The sequence below is a fragment of the Pleurodeles waltl genome, chromosome 8, assembly GCF_031143425.1.
Source record: "Pleurodeles waltl isolate 20211129_DDA chromosome 8, aPleWal1.hap1.20221129, whole genome shotgun sequence".
NCBI classification, from domain to species: domain Eukaryota; kingdom Metazoa; phylum Chordata; class Amphibia; order Caudata; family Salamandridae; genus Pleurodeles; species Pleurodeles waltl.
Genome location: NC_090447.1, coordinates 28,286,514 through 28,302,757, shown reverse-complemented (window position 1 = coordinate 28,302,757; position 16,244 = coordinate 28,286,514). Strand labels below are relative to the sequence as shown.

Below are 16,244 nucleotides of genomic sequence, written 5' to 3'. Positions count from 1 at the left end.
TTGAGCCCATGCAAGGATATGAGGGCCTTATCAGGACGTACAATAACCCGGGGGATGGTTGCCCATTCAATGGGAACTAAAAAATGAAATCTGAGTCTTTAAAAATCAGCTGCATTGTAAGAGGTCCAGGAGGCACCCAATGTTGGAAATACATCAATAAACATGGCAACCTCCCAATCGGAGAACTGTCAAAAGAGAGCTCCCTCTTGGCGATCCTCTGATCGGGAGTTCACTAAGTTTATTGCTGCATTTGTCAGCCATTAGTCTCATCGTAGGCACTCAGCCGCTTATACTCACTGCATTCTCACATTCTCATGAGTATCCGTGGCTACTTCCATATCCCCATACCTGTGACTTGGGAGTTATTGGGTGCAGGTGCATGGCTACCCGTTGACTCATGCAAGTGCATAGCTACCTGTTGACATGTGTATGTGCATGGCTACCCAGCAGTGCGTGCAGGTGCATGGCAACCCATTGGCGTGTGCAGGTGCATGGCTAACCCATTAATGCGTGCAGGTACATGGCTACTCATTGACACATGCAGGTGCATGGCTACCCCTTGATGCATGCAGGTGCATGGCTACCCATTGGCATGTGCAGGTGCAGGACTATCCATTGATGCATGCAGGTGCTTGGCTACTCCTTGATGCGTGCAGGTGCATGGCAACCCGTTGACGCATGCTGGTGAATGGCAACCTTTTGACATGGGCAGGTGCATGGTTAGCCACTGTTAAATAAACACATCTTGTAAGGTGTTGCTGGCCTCTGCCTCCTTGAGCCAGGTTCTAAGCAGGGTGGTAAGGCAAGCTTCTACTGCTAAGTTTTCCTAATAAAGTATAGGAAACCATCAGATGTGGATGGTAGCTCTTACATAACTCATTCCATTGCACCCCTTTTTGTAACAAAGTTCTTCACTTTACAGACTATGTAAAGTGTTGTTGAGTCTTATTAATATCATATTCAGTTGAGGGAAATGTAGCCCTATTATTTTGTGTGTATACATGAATCTTTGTTGATGTATTTGTGTTTTCTACTTACTTTAACTTCTTGGACAGCTTTGCTCACCTGTGTCCGCTGCACCCTGCTAATTCAGACTCACATTTTCTCACTCAGGGCAAACTCAGAGTTCTGTCCTTAGGATCTCCTGTTTCCAAAGCTGAGTTGCTGAAAGCCCTCCAGAAAGGGAAGGCAAAAGGACACTGGGTGGTCCTTAACAACTGTCACCTGTTGGACCACTGGGACCAGGAGGCTGTTAGCCACATGAGGGAGCTGCTGGAAACATGTGATGGTGAGAAATATAAACAGGGGGTCTCATACCTACAGGCAATAGCTGCTGGTGTGCAATGCCCCCCACAGAGATCCACTACCAACCACAAACACCCAATACCAAATGCAGAGATCCACTAGCTACCAAGAGCACCTCTAACAGAAACAAACAAAAGCTCAAAACATAAGCAAGCACTTCAAACAACAGCGTCTGATTAGTGTCTACAAAATCTCACTATCATGGACAGGTACAAAAGCCTCAGACATCCACTGAAAGCCCAGGCAGTCCTAAAAACCACAGGAATCAAATTACATGTGCCCCTACCCACTAAAACCAAGTGCTATCCGCTAGTAATCACAGGCACCTAATGGCAATGATGAGAACCATTAACATCCAGGGGAAGATGACTCCTGTCTCCCACTTTGGGCCAATAAAAACCACATGCTCTTAGTTACAATCACTAGAAAGCCTCTAAACCTCTAACTACATCCACACGAATCACCAACGTCCACAGCATCCGGTGGCTCCTTCTAACACATGTAAGAATTTCGCCAACATCGACAAACACCCAGCAGTATCCGCACACACGCAAATATATGCAAATACATACTGACATTAACAAGCACCCTCCGACAGGTACAAGCACCCATCAAAGCCCACAAGCATCCCAGAGTGTACACAAGAATCAAGTGGCATCCACAAGCTTAATCTAAAATATACACACACTCACACCAAAGAAGATGGACCAGAACACACTGAGATAAACAGATAATCAGTAATAGTAACAAGCTCCCACCACAGTAGGTGACCATCCACAAATATCCATCAGCACTGCTCACAGTCCAGAAGAGCTAGCCTACATTCTCCAGGACCAACTGAAGTATACAAGCTACCTAGACATGGAAATGACAGTTCAGTGCCTGCCCTCCCTTCATGAGCAGTCCTCTATAGGACACCTCACCGTGTGCTCCCCTCAGCAGTCCCTCCTCCCGCTGTCTACCTCAGTGAACCACTTGGCTGCATTCTGGAAGTGTCTAGCCATAGAATACAACTTCAGGTCTGGTATACCTTGTCCCCCGTGCGCCAGATCCAGGTTTAATGCTCCCAGGGGCACCCTGCGTCTCTTCCCAGCTCATACAGGGGATATCATTATGTTATCTACGGTACGCGGTAGCGAACAAATGGATTTCTGCAATACTGAAACACAACTAGGCAGTACTCTCATTTCTACTGTCATCTCTGCCCATTGTAGAGCGTGGAAGAGAACTTCAAAGCTGCAGTGAGGACCTTAATCCATTCAGCACTCTAACTGTATTGTAATCATATTGTTTCCCCGGGATGTGCACTACCACTATTCCCAATTTTTCCTCCCGGCTAAGATCTAGGTCTGGTAAATTCTCAATAGCTGTCTTGGACAAGCGGAAATAATACAGACTTAGCACGGATATTTATCAAACCTGATACATTGGCAAATCTTTCAGCACTTATAGTAGTAATGGGAGTGAATCTCTGGGTCATCACAGGTATGCCAGAGCGTCATCCACATGTAGAGTTTGAGGGATGGGCTACTGCATCTCAAATGTGGCAGCTATCCCATCAACCTTATTTCAAGTGAATGATATTCTGTCGCTCTTGTAATGAGTCCATAATGTTTGTGATAGTTACTTGTCCACCAAACTCTGAATCAGTCCCTATATATTCTGTGTCCTCCACCTTAATTCTCCAGGGCTGTAATGCCACTCTGGGTTGTATCACTGTGGGCTCCACTGAAGGACCAAGAGCAGTGGGGAGCCTGGAGACCCCGTCCGCTGTCTCTTTCCACCCTCCACCTCTAGGAGCCCTCCGCCAGATGTGACCCTTGCCACCAGTCTGGTAAACAGCAACTGGATCCATCCAAGACCCCATGTGCTGTAACACCTCCATCAGCCAAGACTAGTTCAGTGCTTGAATGCTTGTCAGGCTCAGTGCTGCGACCTCCTTCGGGCTTATTTGTATGTTGTATGACATGTGCGTAGTCCACGAACACTCATAGAAGTATTGCGTCCAGAAACAGAACTGCATTGATCTCCATGCACCAGGACAGTGACTGCCCTCTGGAGCCCATTAGTTAGTACCTTATAAAGAATTGTGGTGGCAGTGTTTCCCATCGCTAATGGTCTGTAGGCACCCGGATCCCTATGATTTCTGACTGTTTTAAAACCAGATGAATGAAGAACTCTCACATTGTTTCAGGCTGCATCTCTGCCTTTTTTGGTTCATTAAGGTGGTAAACAGTCTTTCTGTTAATTGGGCAACGTCCAGTAGAACTCATCATCATTGCCTGCCACCTTCCCACTTGGCGTTGCCTCCTTATGTTCCTCTAGCTGCAATTCTGATTCCTGGCTTTCTATCTTGTCCCCTGGGATTCCCTGCAGCCTCACCACTCTAATGTATTCTTCTATCATGGCACACCCCATATTCAAGTCTTTGTATAATTGTTTTATGTGCTGCTGCAAGACCTTGTTTATACCCTCAAACCTTGTCACCTTGTTCCCATCTAGGGATATTGGGGTACCGGCCATTTCGTACAAGGTTTCATGTGGTGCTAAGGGGAGTACCATCTAAAAAGCTATTCAAATCCCCTGACCAGCCAACAGGGAAGTTAAGGCCTGGTAAACCATGCCCATGATTTCCAGATGTGAAAGCTCTGCCATATCCGGGCATATATGTTAATAAGGCACAGCTCTCTACCATCTAATAGGCTATGAACAAAGATATACCTCTGCCCTATGTCCACCCTGCTGTGTTTCAACTGAAGTGAAACAGTCAGTGATATTCAAATAGAGCCCACCCTGGCATATGCCAAGTACGTAACTGAGTATCTTTGCTCCCTCCATTTGTTTCCACTTTTGTCTGATCAGAATCAGTGAATCTTGGAGAAATGCCATTCCAGTTTTGTACCGCTGGAGATAGGAGCCACACTCTCTGTCTTTGTACAAACCTGTATAGCACCCTCAGATTCCATGTAATCAGGTTAATAGATGTGCTCATATATCAGCCTGTTGTCTCAAATATTGTTTATTGGATAGCTTTGATGGAGATATGCACAGTCTCTGCCGGCAGTACAGCCCATAGCGCCTGGTGTTGGGCCTTTCTGTGATGTCAGACCACTTCACCGTAAACTAAACGTGAATCTGTAGTAACCTCCCCATCACCCCACCTCAGGTAAACAATGAGCGAGTCTTTAACTAAGGGCCTCCTCATATTATGATGCCCAAAAGGGGGTTAGGGGCTGGGGGGGGCTTCCAACTATCAGTGTGAGAGGTCCTTAATCTGTCTCCAAGTTCTAGCCATTGCCATACTTCCTCAGGTGCACCCAGAAATGTGAACATCCACCATGAAGAACCTTCAACTTTACTGGGAACCATAACATGTATTTAAGGTTCATTGCTCTAAGTTCATAGGATTTCCTGAACCTTTGAACTTTCTGAGGATAGTCTAGAAAAATCCTGAACCAAGAGTTTTCATATCCCATCTATGTTGCCTTTTGGGCCTGTTGTAGAAAAAGGTTTCTGTTACAATAGTTTAAGATTTTTGCTCTGGGCATGGGCTCCCAGTAGCTGTTAATGGGGCAGCAAGCATCTTCTGTGCCTTCTCAACAATAGAACATGTGGATAAGCCAATTGCTTTAAGGGCATTTGTACCCAACCTTGCAGGAATTGCTCCATGACCATCCCTCTGCCCTCTCTAGGAAGCCAACAAATCCCAGATTGCATCTTCGGGCCCTCCCTTCTATGTCCTTCACCCTTTTCTGCTGATGGTATGCAAGGTCAGGGACAGTTTTAGTGTGATTTTTGGATTCAGAACCTCGTTTTTTAGTTCATTTACTGATTCTCATGTCTAGCGATCTCCCATTGACCTTAAAGAAGCTCAGTTCTCAGTTGATTCACTTTTAGTGTTATGACGTCTTTCTTTTTCTCTAGCGCCTTACTGGACTTTTCATTTGTAGCTAGTGACTCTGTAGCCATGATGTCTCCCTGTGTTATGGGCAGCTTAGGGTCAGGTTGTGTCTGTCAGCTCTCCGGCCCTGGCAGCGGTTGAAGAGTGATCCATCTTTGGCTGCTGCCCTGTCCTGGGTTGTTTGTCCTTCACCATTATGATGTTAATAGACTCCTGGATGGTAATTCAGGGCTTATCTTAGTCTTCTTGCCTTTCCAATCATATGCCTTCATGTCAGAATGCGCATCTTGACCCCCCTATATTTGGGAGTGTATACATATCAAACTGAGACTGCCTCTGCAGTGCCGGGTCATCACCCAGACCTCACGTCACTACCTTCCGCGCTCTTGCACAACCATGTCCTTTGGTGCACACCCAAGTCTCTGGCTGGTCTATCTTGCCTTCTTGCTCCATAATGTCCAGGGGAGGATGCCAGCCAGGATGGGTTAAAGCTCAACCGTCAACGCTCCTATGTTTCTTGCTTCTTCTCTCCTGTTCCCTCCTTCCCATCCCTCCTGTCCGCCATTGTGCAGTGCCCCCAGTCAGGGCCACGTTTGTCTCCTCTTCACAGTGGTGCCACCTGTGCTTTCGGTAGCGCCTCAGTGCACACTCTCAGTGCCAAGAGGGCCTCTTTGTACTACTCAAGTCCAGGGGCAAAGGGTAAACAAAAAAGGGATGCCTCAGGCAAATCCAGCTTGGTAGTCCTCATGAGAGCAAGGCAAATTCCAGTCCTCCCCAGAGGGCTCAGAGCTACCTCCCTGGGCTTCCAGTGGGCTGCCAGTGAAAGTGCTCTCCGGTCCTGGCCTGGTGACAGCCAGCTGGATCTGCTAGAGCCACCCCAGACCCCAAACCCCAGCACAGAGATCCAGTCCCACTCAATGCTCCTGCATCTCCAAGATCAGTGTAGTGGGGGTAGAGCACTCTTCCACGGCTGCTCAGGCCTTGGTCCCTCCTGTCATCCTGAGGCATGGGCACCAGAGGCATTGTTCTGCCGATTTTGGTCTCACACAGTTTTGTTTCAGGCCACACCTAATATGGCAACTCTCCTAGTGTAAGTTTTTTTTTTTGCTTCTCAGGCACAGGATGTTACAGAATTCTGTCAGGATTTCCAAAGGTCTAAGGTTTTTAGGTGTTATTAGACATGTCCCCCCCCCACCCAAAATCCATAGTTACCAAACAGCACCTACAGTTGTTCCCTAAAATGCACCATCAACAAACACCAAGCAACTAGCAACATCTATAATTATTGATCAACATTCTCTAACACCCACTAACATACGTACAACCCACCTACATGCACCAGCTTGCACCAACATATATTAGCACGCTCTCACCCAAATAAGCGAACACTAACATGCAAAAGCAGCAGTGCACACAAGAACCTCTCAGAATCCACAAGCACTCAACATCCAGTCATCCATTAACACAAGCACCCGTCTACATATACTAGCACCCACAAATATACACATACACCCACTAAACCTACACAAGAACACACACCAAAATTCACAATCAACAGCATGCACAAGCACTCACCTACATCAACAAATCTTCTACAACATTTGCAAGTGACCACCAACATCCATTAGTGGCCACCAAAATACATCAGCACCCACCAACCTAGACAGTAATCTTAAACATCCCGAATCACTTCCTGACATGGACTCAGCGACCAACATTTACAAGCAACATTCACAATAGCCACATTCAACATGTACAAGCAACCTTCAAAAACAAACATACGCTGCCTAACATATGGAAGCACCAATCAACATGCATAAGCATTTACTAGTACACACTAACACAACTAATATCCTCAACTAACATCCTCCGACATTACTAAAATACAGTGCACCCACCAGCCTCATACAAGCGTCTATCACACACACACCCCACACCACAACATACCTAAGCACCCAATCTTCTGTCACTTTCTATAGTAAAAATGTTAACATTTACATCATTTACATTTTAAAATTGAACGTCTGGATTTATTTTTGCTGAGAGAGGTGTGTTCCATTTCATGAAAAGTTTAATTTATCCCTTCATACAGCAAACTGCTATAACCAACAGCAGGACATCAGTTTAATGGTTAGTGTAGTGGGATAAACCTGTAACACGCTCCAGTTTCCTCTGTCAGCCCACTTCGTAGATGGTAACGCCTCACTCTCCCCTACTGATATTTACTTATGCATTGTTGTATCTCATGTGTGTACCCACCACTCTGCACCTACTGGTATTCTTTTATGCTTTATTTTATCTCATACGTCTCTTATGTACATCTTCCCAAGTAGACTGACTGTTAGGTTGAATGTTCTCATCTCATGCTGTAAAGTTGCCTAATATAAACATGTGGATTTATCTTCAAGTCTTACAATCTGTGTTGTCTCCTCCTCTCAACCACACCACATGTTCCTTGCTAGCATATAACATAAAAATGAAGCACATTCTTCTTTTGGCTAGGACCGCCTCCTGCTGAAGAAGCACCCCAATATGTTTGTTTCCCCTAGTTGTCTTGTAAAAGTGCTATTATGATTAACTGCCAGTCAACAAAATTGTGGCTGCCCATCATAGACTTTAGTCCTATTAGAAATTCCCAAGCTTATGGTGAAAATTGTCAGTAGAAGGGAACACCCCTGCCTAGTGCCTTAAAATAAAAGGAAGCCATGTAAGTCAAATCTATCAGTCCTGTTGGCCACTTTGATGCTATCATTCAGCACCTTCACAGTGTTCATCAAACCTTTCCCTAAAATCCCCTTTTGTCTTGGCCTTATAAGTCCCGACCCAGGTCAGTGAGGCCGGTATTCCACCATAGATGACAACAAAGTCCAGTGGTGCCTGTGAATCCTGGAGTCTCTCCAGTTTTCCTGGGTTTTAAGGATCGTCCAGTCTGGCATGGTCCAGGACTTGCTTTCAAGAGATAAGACTATTCTACTGCCCACCCGATGACCACAGGACCCCACAGAACACTGACTGACCTAGCACCAAGTTTCTTTGATGGTTAGTCTTGTCTTTTACAGAGCAAAGGAGACCCACTGTAGTTGTTCCAAGTGGTTATTCCAACAGCACTAGCAGAACTACATCTCTGGCTCACAGTACAAGATATAATGGTTGAGATGTTTGCATCAGTCGTCTCAGCTACTGTGTGGACGGCGCCATACTCGAGGTACCGAGGTGAAACTACGTATACAAATGTAAATGGCAACCGATGGGCCAACGGAAATAAGAGGATTCCCTTTTACCGTAAGTGAGGCGATAAGTGACATCTGAGTAGCCCAGTGCCTTTGTAGCATGGGGGTACAGTCAGGAGGGTCCTGAACCTTGTCCTATCTCATCTGAAACACAAGCCTTTCAGCCCAGTGGCCCCATTGGTCATGGAGGAGCTTTTGTGGAAAATCTCCTCTTGATAAATATTTCTCCTATGAGAGATGCATAGATGAACTGCAAATGCGTAACTGAGCTACATGCCGCATGCGTTGTATACCCAAGTCCATCAGGCCGAGGCCATACTTAGAATCCATATTTTAATCAGATGTACGAAGAGAAGGAATAGCAATTTCCAAGTAGCGGTTTCTACACCCAAACTGTGATTCTGGTGAATCGCATTTTCGTTGTTTGTACATTTTGTATAGCGTTTTTGCTGTCGCAAACAGCCACATTTTGGCCACATTTTGGAAAGCGTCCGCTTGTGACAGTAATAATGCTTCGTACTTATGGCTCTTCCTTCCTTAGCTATTTCCAGAATTGCATTTGAACTTCTTCCCCCGCCCTGCTATATCCTCAGTTAAAGAGGGGCCCATTGTCTGGTTGTCCAGGATCCTGTTCCCTCTTGTCTGGATAGAACAAGGCATTCACGTTGTCGTGATAAGCGGAGTCACACTCTTGCACACCTGCTTCTAAAGCTGCAGCTGCCAAAAGGATTGCCTTCTTTATCTCTCACTGTTATACTTCCCAGGGATGTCTCAAACACAGTCCAGCAGACCCAATGAAGCTTCTGATGCATTCTTCAGGCATGTTCCTGGGAGAAGGTGCTGCACAGCAGCTCCGTGGACCACTCCAGACACGTTCTGCAAGCAGGCTCAATACCGCTTCTGGACGCCATGCATTGCGTCTCCAAGAAGTCCCTTTGGATGTATTTGCTAAAGTCATCAGCTGCCTAATGGTGCCTCTCTTCTGTTTGTGCTCTAGATGTACCGTCTACAATAAGAGAGAACTAGCACTTAGGTTTTGCCTTATGGTGGCTTTGATGCCTCTTCTCTACATGCTCTAGGCCAATGGTTCCTAACGGAATCTTTGGGCTCTGCAAAGCCTACTCATAGGGTCCACGACTGCTTAGAAAACAAAACAATATTAACAGATTAGTAAAGTGTACAAATAAAACTGTTAAACTGTCTGGCAAATGTTTTGTATATGTGAAGGAATCTGAAGTTGGAGGCTAAAATGAAGTTAGTATCTTTAGACTGATTTGTGGGAGTAGTGCAGGTGCATCAAACAGAAGACAGTATGAATGATGAGTGACCAATTACATTTAGAAAAGATCCAATCTTCCTGTTAAAATATTAGATTTTTATTATTTGTTAGTGAATTAAAAAATATTTCATCACTTCTGCATTTGTTTGATGAATGCGCGTTGCTGTATTTTTTGTGTATTTTTTATAGTTCAAATTATTGAAAACACTTAGGCAAAGGTCCCCGGCTTTCACTAATGACTCAGTGGGGGTTAAGGGGTTCCCAGTAATGATTCAGTGGGGGTTCACAGAAGTCAAAAGGTTCAGAACCACTGCTCTACCTGTCCCCAACACCCACACAGCCAAGGGTTAAAACCATCATAACAGTAAGATTATGTGAAAGAGAGAACTGGCAGAAGTGTGCAACCACGGTGGAGAAGCTGGTAGAGCTGCATATGTCATGCACGTGAACGCACGGCACCAGCCGCACAGGGCTTTGAGAATCACCCACCACTAGTGTTCAGGTCACCCACAGGAGTGAGACGCAGGACTACGAGTAATGGTGTCTCCATAAAATGACCTTCTTCCTTTACACTTCTCCAAAGGTGAAGGTATTTCACAGGATCCACTAAGTGGCAGGTCCCCTTCCTTGTTATTTTGTGCATTGAGCCTATGAGTATGGAAAACTCTGCATTCACTCTGTGATTTTTATTGTTTTGCTCATTTCCTTGTAGGTGGCGTGGCTGCCAAGAAGCTCCTAAAACTCAAAGGATCTGACTCAAGACTCGCCCGGGTATCAGCAGAAGACTCTACGAGTAAAGTCCATCCTGACTTCCGCCTCTGGATCATTACAGAGGGAGATGCTGCGGAGTCCTTGCCAGGTACCCACCACACAGGGCCTCCCCCAAGCAGTCACATTTATTCTTAGCAGAAACTTCCCTGTAAACACAAGCTCATTCCCACTAGTTTGGCTAAAGAGCAGCCAGATGAAGTTATTTGACAACAGCCTAAGCATAACATAGATGCACAAGGAGCACAGATACCTCATGTGAATGTGCAGCACCATCACGGATGGCTTTGTGCATTGCAGCACCAACATGACTAGTGCTTGTGAGTCGCACGCGAAGGGGAGGCGCAAAGGAGAGATCCTTCTTCTTCTGACTTGGAAGCATATGTATCAAGCTTCGTGACTGCTCCTGTGGTTGGAAAGCTTGGAACGCTTACCCACTGCTGAGGGCAACAGCCATTCATGAAGTGGGAGGTGTAAACTGTAGACAACGTCGGCTGCTGGTGCCATCCAGGCGGACAAGCAGAGGGCTCTGGACCGCTGTCTGCTCCACGCATGTCCCTTTAACAAACTCCTACTTGTTTTCCTGTTGTGACCCATTTTCTCTTGAAAGGGCTCAATGGAGGGACTTTGATAAAGCACATTCTGAGATGGAGGTCTCCTGTGCATTGTGTGTTCAACATCCCTGCATTTTTGGCTGTTCGCAGTCGAGCACAAATCTAACTCTCATCTCATAAATATTATTGAGGCGAAATGCAGGCAACTCATTGCGAACCGTGTCTTTGCGCTGTGCTGGATTGGTACATTCAGTGCATTGCAAAGAACTGGCTGGATACCAGGAGAGATGCTCTGCTAACAGTGTTGTGACAAGACCAGGTGACCACGTACTGATGCAGTTATTACACCATTGGTCAAAACCACATTGAAAGCCCCTGAAACAAGGCCAGTTCAGTTATTGCATTAAGTTAATGTTATTTTCTTCCACTGTATTTTCACTGCCAAACAAAATTTTTTCCCAGAGTCAGTGGGTTTGTTACCCTACTGTGCAGATTATTCATCATTATAAGGAGCTGGTAAAGGTTCCAAGTAGGACGAGTAACAGATCAACTCTCAAGTTGGAATCTGAGGGGTATATTTATGAGCCCCTTGCACTGCTGTTGCGTCAGTTTTTGTGATGCACCCGCAGCGCATTCCTTGCAACCATATCTATGTGGCCACGCAAAGCCACGTTGCGTGACTTTGAATGGCCTCATAGATATGGAGTAAGGCAAGGCAGTGCAATTCGCTGCGTTGCCTCACTCTACGCAAGGGAGGTGTTCTGTGGGTTTTCTCACACAACACCTGTGGATTTTGATGCATTCTAGGTTTCCAACCTTAGAAAACTGAGGAGGCGACAAAACCTTACGCCTCCCCAGGTGAGGCGCAGCGAGGAGAAATATCTGTATTTCTTGTTTTTTCCTCTTTTCATATGTACTGCATTCACAGATAGAAAAAGGAAAAGGGCTCCAAGGATTGCTTTTGTGCAGGAAAAAGCCCCTTCCTGCACAAAAAAATCCTACATGCAACGCAAGCACCCTTGGTGCAAGGGTGCTTGCGTTGGTGCTAGACAACCCATTGAGCTCCAGCAGAGGAGGAAAGGACAGGAATGCACTGCATTCCTTAAATGTGGCACATTCCTGCCCCTTCAACGGGACGGCGCAGCAAGGTGAGTTAATGGGCTGCACCGAGTCACTTGTTCATAAACCTTGCTCTATATTTGGTTTGTATTTCTTTAGTTATTGAAGCGCTAACCAAGAGGTATTACAGAGCTTTCATTAAACTAGGAGAAAAGATTAACATCAAACGGATGGAGAACATTATAGCAGAGAGTTGCACAGGTAGTTGGACAGCCAAGTCTAGTCTTTCTACAATAGCTCCCTCAAGGATTAGTTTTATATATGACCTCTTGCTACAGGTGTGAAAGAGGCAGATGAGATGAGCCCAGGAGCCCTTAGACACACATCTCCAGGGTTTGTCTGTTTATCAGTGTTAACTGATGCCCTCATCTATCCCAGAACCTGTGGGTCAGGTGTCTCACGAGAAGGTGTAAGTCTTCCCAGCTCTACACAATGATCTTCTCAGTGTTTGATAACATGGGCATCTGCTTGAAATACTTTCCGATCCTGCTTTTCTTGTTGCAGCAAAACCACTTCAAGCAGATTTGTGAATAAATATAACTAATTGCATTTTAGGATTCGGGCATCTTAAGCATTTCCTTTCCTCAAAGTGTAGTTGTAGCTGAATTTGGACAATTTCAGGATTTCAGTCCACAATAACATTCTGGTGTAACGTTACGGAAGGGTTTTATTCTGTAGAGTGCTTCTCACAAGCCGGGTTCACACAGATTTTGCTGTGAGCGGGTATCATATGAAATACCGGACTAAACCTGGTGTAATATAAGAGGGTGTCACTGGAGCACGTTTTTGTGAGTTGTGATGTTATGAATGATCCTTGTACTGGTGTTAGCTACCTTTATAGTATTGTATTGTATTGTGCAGTAGTGCTAGAAAGTCATTGGGATTGTGAAAACTTCAAGGAGCCCAATTCACAAAGTTAAACTTAGACCAAAAGTTTAAGTTTACACCTGAAGTCTAAGTTTAGACCAAAAGTCAGACTTAGACTAAAAGTCTAACTTTACTAAAAGTAAAGTTAGACTTTTGGTCTAAATTTGACTTTTTACTGCTAGTAAAGTTAAACTTTTAGTCAAAGTTAGACTTGTTACTACTAGTAAAGTTAGACTTTTGGTCTAAGTTATACTTTTACAAGTAAAGTTAGACTTTTGGTCTAAGTTATACTTTTACAACTGGTAAAGTTAGACTTTAGGGAGTGGTCAAGATGGCGGAGCGCTGAGACGTTCCTTACTGCGCTCAGCCGCCTTGGCCCGAATTAGCAATCTGTGATCAGCCTGGGGGAAGCCCGGAGGCTTCCCCCGTGTTTTGCAGCTTTTCCCGGGTGATCCAGGCCCGGCAGTGCCGGTCGGAGCTGGGCCCTGCCGCGCCAATAGGAAAAGCGGAGCTTGGCCTGGGCGCGGCCGTGGGACGCTGCCTGTGCAGCGAGATGGGCCTTCCCCCTGGGGTCCCTGGAGCCGGGGCCCTGGGCTTGGAAAGTTTGGGAGCCCTCCTGGGGCTCTCCAGCGACTGGAACGTGCAGAGGGGCCTGGCGCTAAATGCTTGTGGCGCCTGAGCGGTGAATGGGGCCTTGGGAGCCCATTTTAACTCGCGTAGACTGGCGGAGACTTCGTCATTGGGCCCCAGGACTGAGATTGTTTAGCTGCGAGAGTTGGTGGACGGCGGGGACTTGGTTCCTGGGCCTTTGGGTGCTAAACCCCAACATCTAAAACTTTGCCCGGGCTAGCCTGCAGTTCTGTGCCTGGGTGAACGGAGAGGCCCTTGTTGCCTGGTGGCGGCTGGAAGCGGTGCCCTGGTGTCGTCCCTAAGGGAGTGGTGCACAAAGACCAGCTCTGGTGAAGTGATATTGGTGGTCCCACAGTGTTGAGCTGGTGACTTGTGATCGGTCGGGCATGCCATGGCAATGGCGAAGCCCAAACGCGATCGCTCAGTGCGGGACATGTTGGCAGGGGCACCCTCCACGCCGGGGCCAGTTATGGAGGACTTGCCTGAATCGAGGGCCTTGGAGGGTCGCATTGAGACGGAGCCAGAGGAGAACTCTTCAGTGACAAAGGGTTTTCTGACCTCCCTGTTTGAGTTGCTTCGGGGGGACATACAGGAGCTGCGAAGGGACATCTCGCGGGAGGTAAAGGAGATCAGAGGAGAAGTCGCCTCCCTGGGTGAGAGGGTTTCGCAGCTAGAAGATGGTGAGATCCCTCGGGGCGAAGAGGTTGCGGGCCTGCAACAGGAGATAGTCCGCCTCCGAGAACAACAGGACCTCCTCCAGCTGGCAGTTGAGGACTTGGAAAACCGCTCGAGGAGACAAAATATCCGTATCCGGGGGGCCCCGGTGGGCGCCGAAAAGGGAGACATTGGGGGCTATGTGATGGATTTGTTACGTTCCCTGCTTGGCACGGAGGACACACAGGAGGTGGTCCTGGACCGCGTGCATCGTGCTGGGCGCGCGGGGGCCCCTGGCGACCGCCCCCCATACATTTTGGCCTGTCTCCACAATTTTGTCCTCAAAGAAAGTGTTAGAAATGGGGTCTTTGGTTGACAGTCAGGTTACCCCCTGTTCAAGCAAGGACCCTCACTCTAGTTAGGATAAAAGAGAATCACCCTCAGCTAACCCCTGCTTACCCCCTTGGTAGCTTGGCAGAGCAGTAGGCTTAACCTCAGAGTGCTGGGCGTAAAGTATTTGTACCAACACACACAGTAACTTAATGAAAACACTACAAAATGACACAACACCAGTTTAGAAAAATAGGAAATATTTATCTAGACAAAACAAGACCAAAACGACAAAAATCCAACATACACAAGTCAAGTTATGATTTTTTTAAAGGTTTAAAATAAAAAGAGTCTTTAGGTAGTTGTAACACCACACTAGCGCTGCTAGCGTGAAAATGTACCTGGTTTGCGGCAAAAATAACCCCGCACGGGCGGTGTGCGTCGAAAATAACCCTGCACGGGTATATGCGTCGAAAACAGCTCGGCACGGCGAGGCGCGTCAAAAAAGCCAGCCACGCGACGGTCCGAAAGTCCCGCGGCGCTGGTTGCGATCTCTCAGCCTTCGTCAGCGATGCTGCGCGTCGTTTCTCCTGCTCCGGGCGTCGATTCTCCGGTCGCGTTTCCTGCGGCGTCGTTTCTCAGCTGCGGAGCCGGCGTCGCGTCGTTTTCTCAGCCGCGATCGGATTCGCGTCGATCTTTTCTCCGCACGGCGCTCGGTGCGTGTATTTTTGTCCTTAGGCTGCCAGCCTCTCCTTTCAGGGTCCCAGGAACTGGAAGGGCACCACAGAGCAGAGTAGGGGTCTCTCCAGAGACTCCAGGTGCTGGCAGGAAGAAGTCTTTGCTATCCCTGAGACTTCAACAACAGGAGGCAAGCTCTACATCAAGCCCTTGGAGATTTCTTCTTCAAGATGGAAGGCACACAAAGTCCAGTCTTTGCCCTCTTACTCTGGCAGAAGCAGCACTGCAGGAAAGCTCCACAAAGCACAGTCACAGGCAGGGCAGCACTTGTTCCTCAGCTATCAGCTCTTCTCCAGGCAGAGGTTCCTCTTGATTCCAGAAGTGTTTCTAAAGTTTGTAAGTTTGGGTGCCCTTCTTATACCCATTTTAGTCTTTGAAGTCACCTTTCTTCAAAGGGGACTCACACCTTCTTGTGAAATCCTGCCTTGCCCAGGCAAGGCCTCAGACACACACCAGGGGGCTTGAGACAGCATTGTCAGAGGCAGGCACAGTCCTTTCAGATGAGAGTGACCACTCCACCCCTCCCTCCTAGCAGAGATGGCTAATCAGGAATGCAGATCACACCCCAGCTCCCTTTGTGTCACTGTCTGGTGTGAGGTGAAAAACAACCCAACTGTCAAACTGACCCAGACAGGGAATCCACAAACAAGGCAGAGTCACAGAATGGTTTAAGCAAGAAAATGCTCACTTTCTAAAAGTGGCATTTCCAAACTCACAATCTTAAAATCAACTTTACTAAAAGATGTATTTTTAAATTGTGAGTTCAGGGATCCCAAACTCCACATGTCCATCTACTCTCTAGGGGAATCTACACTTTAATCATATTTAAAGGTAGCCCCCATATTATCCTATGAGAGAGAGACAGACCT

At 46.8% G+C, this 16,244-nt stretch overlaps 1 protein-coding gene across 1 annotated transcript in view; it reads left to right on the top strand.

Moving 5' to 3' along the window:
- DNHD1 (dynein heavy chain domain 1) overlaps nucleotides 1–16,244 on the top strand; it is a 337,397-nt gene that overhangs the window by 283,167 nt on the left and 37,986 nt on the right. Inside the window, exons 38-39 of the mRNA XM_069203282.1 lie at nucleotides 1,114–1,288; nucleotides 10,428–10,574. Of these exons, the coding sequence (XP_069059383.1) occupies nucleotides 1,114–1,288; nucleotides 10,428–10,574 (322 nt within the window). The remainder of the gene's footprint in view (nucleotides 1–1,113; nucleotides 1,289–10,427; nucleotides 10,575–16,244) is intronic.